Source organism: Sphaeroforma arctica (genome assembly GCF_001186125.1).
Source record: "Sphaeroforma arctica JP610 unplaced genomic scaffold supercont1.64, whole genome shotgun sequence".
Taxonomy (NCBI): domain Eukaryota; class Ichthyosporea; order Ichthyophonida; genus Sphaeroforma; species Sphaeroforma arctica.
Genome location: NW_014040494.1, coordinates 14017 through 17945, shown reverse-complemented (window position 1 = coordinate 17945; position 3929 = coordinate 14017). Strand labels below are relative to the sequence as shown.

Genomic DNA, 3929 nt, shown 5'->3' with positions numbered 1-3929 from the left:
GTGCCGAAATATTTACAGTCAAAGTTTATCGTATCGTATAAAGTGTATATATATATATATATCCCTTTTTTTACATGAATGAAATTTGTACAAGTATTAGAGCTAGGTTACGCGCTAGAACAAAAGGTTACCACTAAATTTACAGCCTGACCTGAACTTAAAATAGAGTCTCCAATGATTGACCTAACAACTACCGACTTATCCACTGTATGAACACCCTGACTGAATATATATATATAACTACCCAATGGGGAGCTATGGAAGTCCATCCAGCTATAACGTATATATCAAAACATATGCATTTGCATCTGTTTTAGGATATTTACCTTTGGTTTAGCTTCTCCCTGATCTTGCCCCTGAATTATGGTACCCTAGGGCCTAGAGAGGGCCTCGTCGGCATCTCAGCCTCAGGTCATGTTAAAACCTTTTTACGATCATGTTTTAAAAAATACGTTTTTAAAATTCATTATGTGGTATGGGTTTTATAAAACAATAGGATATGAAACGCTACATTAAATTTTCATCGTTGACCTGAAGACAATTTTGAAGTCCGTAGACCTGTATTTTAAAAATACTATTTTAAAAGTATAAACGTACTTGCATATCGTCGCTTCACACTGGAATAATAAAAATAAAAAAGGTGTCCATATATTCAGCTAGTATTTAGGAGGTACAAGACAGATTTGTGAAATATATATGTCCCTCTCGGCGCCCAGCCCTCGGCTTCTAATTCCGGGACGCCAGGCCGGCACGGGTGGGTTGGTCGGCTCACGGCCTGGCGTCTCGGAAGTAGACTAGTAGAGTAGCACACCCGAAGAATATAATCCGTTATTTATTGACTCCACAAGTATCACGTGTACATATCAAAACAGATTTTAAATTTTTTATTCGAGCAATGGGGCCCAAACTGGTACCAGGGAATGTCAAAAGTACAGTTTTTAGAAGAAGAAAAAACAGAGGTGCGGACAACAGCAGAAGGAATAATAGCATCTTTGGTTTGTAAGTGGTCATTTCAAAATAGTTGAATATACTGATTAGTTGAATCAAGATTCCGAAGCTATAGGTAATATCAGTAAATAGAAGGTGTGAGATGTTGACTTTATGCAGAGTCACAGCGATTTTTTTTAAAAACAATATTGTGATATTTACTAGATATATGTACCTTCATTTTTTTGAAGAAGGGGGCACAAATAATCCTATTGTTTTTATAGAATTTATATTTATTTATATTTGTTTTTGATGCTTTTTAATTTTGAAAGACCAACAAAGTCCCAACACTTTCTGTATACTTACTTGCATAACGTAAAAGATCCAATACGCTAAATATCGACCCTAAAACTTTTAATGGTGCCCGTGGATTCTCTGTCCTACTTATTTTTTTTAACTGCTTTTTCATAAATAGCCTCCCAATTTCACGGCCCTCTGGAGTCTGGATAGGGTCTCAAGTGGAACTCAAGTGGAAATCAAGGTTAAGCGGAAATCGAAAATTTAGCAGCGACCCAAATCCAGAGGGCCATGCTAAATTATTTTTTTTACAAGAGCTTTTATCGGATGCTATATACATTTACGTTTAACGCATACTCTAAAATGTAAACTAATCTAATAGTAAAAATGCATAGATATATTTTACAAAATTAGTGAATATATACACGAATTTTTATTTATTTAAGAGAACATCATTGGCTAAAATATCGAATTCAAATATCTCCAAATTTAGATGGCATCGCTATGATTTGCTCTGGTTTTAAACAAAATTAAAGCAAAGTTGAAAGGAAAACCCATACCAGAACCAACAATTTAGGGGTTTCCAACTCTTTTTTCTCATCTATCTCTTTTCTGTCACCGACTTTATTTATACGAGAGAGACTGAGAGAATGTCTGAATGTGGTCTCTACTCGTTCTCTATAGAATGTAGTATGTATTTAGAATTGTAGATTGTAGAGTTCCCGCACTGTGACGAGATTTTTGAACTTTTTTTGACACTCTGTTTTGAAAATTGGCGTCCTTACTCCTGAGTCCTTAGGGCTTAGGCTTATTTGGTTCATAGGACCAATCCCAGGGCCAGTTGCATATTGATCAGTGCAGTGCTTTATTTTGTCTCATTTGAAGGCATTTAGAAAAAGATATTGTCTATGAAGACAGAGAGACTGAGAGAATGTCTGAATGTGGTCTCTACTCGTTCTCTATAGAATGCAGTATGTATTTAGAATTGTAGATTGTAGAGTTCCCGCACTGTGACGAGATTTTCAAACTTTTTTTGACACTCTGTTTTGAAATTGGCGTCCTTACTCCTGAGTCCTTAGGGCTTAGGCTTATTTGGTTCGTAGGACCAATCCCAGGGCCAGTTGAATATTGATCAGTGCAGTGCGAGACTGCGTGCGTCACGTCATTCACCACACAGGGGCAAAATCTAAGAACAAAATTCTGATGTTTTTATCGGACAGTGCATCATGCATGTCAATGGCGGTAAACTGAAAACTGAAAATATACAGTATACACCATTCACCCTTGTTGTTGAGCCTTCTTTGCGGAAGGGTTTGTCGGGTCCGCGAGTCAAACCAAATTGTGAAAGGTTAGTTTTATTTTCTCCAGAGTAAATATTATTTATTTTGAATCAAAATGAAAAGTAGGCACATTCCGGGTAAAACGAACCCTTTATTTTACGTGGCGGTTTTGTCCGGTCAACTTAGAATTTTAGATTCCTCCTATAAAGCTTTCGAGCTTTTCTTTTTCGTTTGGCAGTTTCATAAACAACACCGACTCATATCCTAAATAAGCTGCTATTCAAATGGCGGACCAGAAATTGTCTTTGGTATACAATACAGTCGATAATAAATCAAACGAAACTGCTATCAATAAAGCAGAGACGGAAATTCTTAAATGCGACTTCATACAGGATCTATTAGAACCTATTTGTTATAACATCATGCAGAATATCGCCTTCGATCAGTATCAGATAGCTGATCATCAACCTGAGGCACCAACAAACTTAAATTCGAAAAGCGAATGGGACGATCTCATACCTTTTTTGACTGCAGCAGATAATCAGTTCCTGTGGGATAACAACCAAAGTAACTTCGATCTGGGGCCACTGCAGTTGGACCAAGTACCGCTGCCCAACCCATTTATAGGTGTCTTAGGCGCGGACACAGATAACCTGGCAAATCTGGACCTGGATAAACTAAATAGCCAGCTGAACAGTGCCATAAATAACATGCATGATCCTATAAATTACACCTTTCAGGATCATATTGATGTGCAAAAAGTTCTAAACTATGATCTATTGCTGCCATTAACCTCACTACCAGGCAACACATCCAGTGCGACCATCAACGATTTTATACCGGACTTCAATCTTGGCGTCCCGACTGTTAACCCGAATGCATTAACATCACACGATACGGAATACTTTTCGAAGACTGCCCCTGACAAGGTTTCGACTCAGGTTGAGGCAAATATGTCAACCAACATTTCACAACCCCCCGCGGCTGGGTCGAACGAAAGAAGTGACACCCAACTTTTGGAAAACGTGTCAACATCGGACACGCAGAAGGAAGCAAGTACCCCTACTACACCGCACAATATAATTCATCAAAGCTCTCCTCCCGACTCGTCCGCTGTGGTGATAGATCTCTGCAGGATGGAACTATGGCAACGCTTCCGGAGAGAGGGAACAGAGATGATAACTTCAACAAAAGGTAGACAAATGTTTCCACAGCTGAAAGTCAAGATAACTGGATTAGAACCTCAAAAATTATACGCGGTATGGTTGCACTTTGCCACCGATGATAGAGAAGACCAGTGCTGGAAGTGGAACTCGACTGTTGGCAAATGGGAGTTGAGAGAAAAATCCGGTAAGTTCATTCGGTCTTGTTTCACGACACCTTGGAGCTTTATAATAATACACACACACACACACACACACACAC

General features: G+C 38.6%; 1 protein-coding gene across 1 annotated transcript; it reads left to right on the top strand.

Annotated features, from left to right (window-relative positions):
* Positions 1-2926: 2926 nt before the first annotated feature.
* SARC_01570 (hypothetical protein) lies at positions 2927-3842 on the top strand (the record flags this gene model as incomplete). Its single annotated transcript, XM_014304675.1, has 2 exons — positions 2927-3698; positions 3793-3842. 2 exons carry the CDS (start codon positions 2927-2929, stop codon positions 3840-3842), a joined length of 822 nt encoding a protein of 273 aa, XP_014160150.1.
* Between the last annotated feature and the right edge of the window lie 87 nt (positions 3843-3929).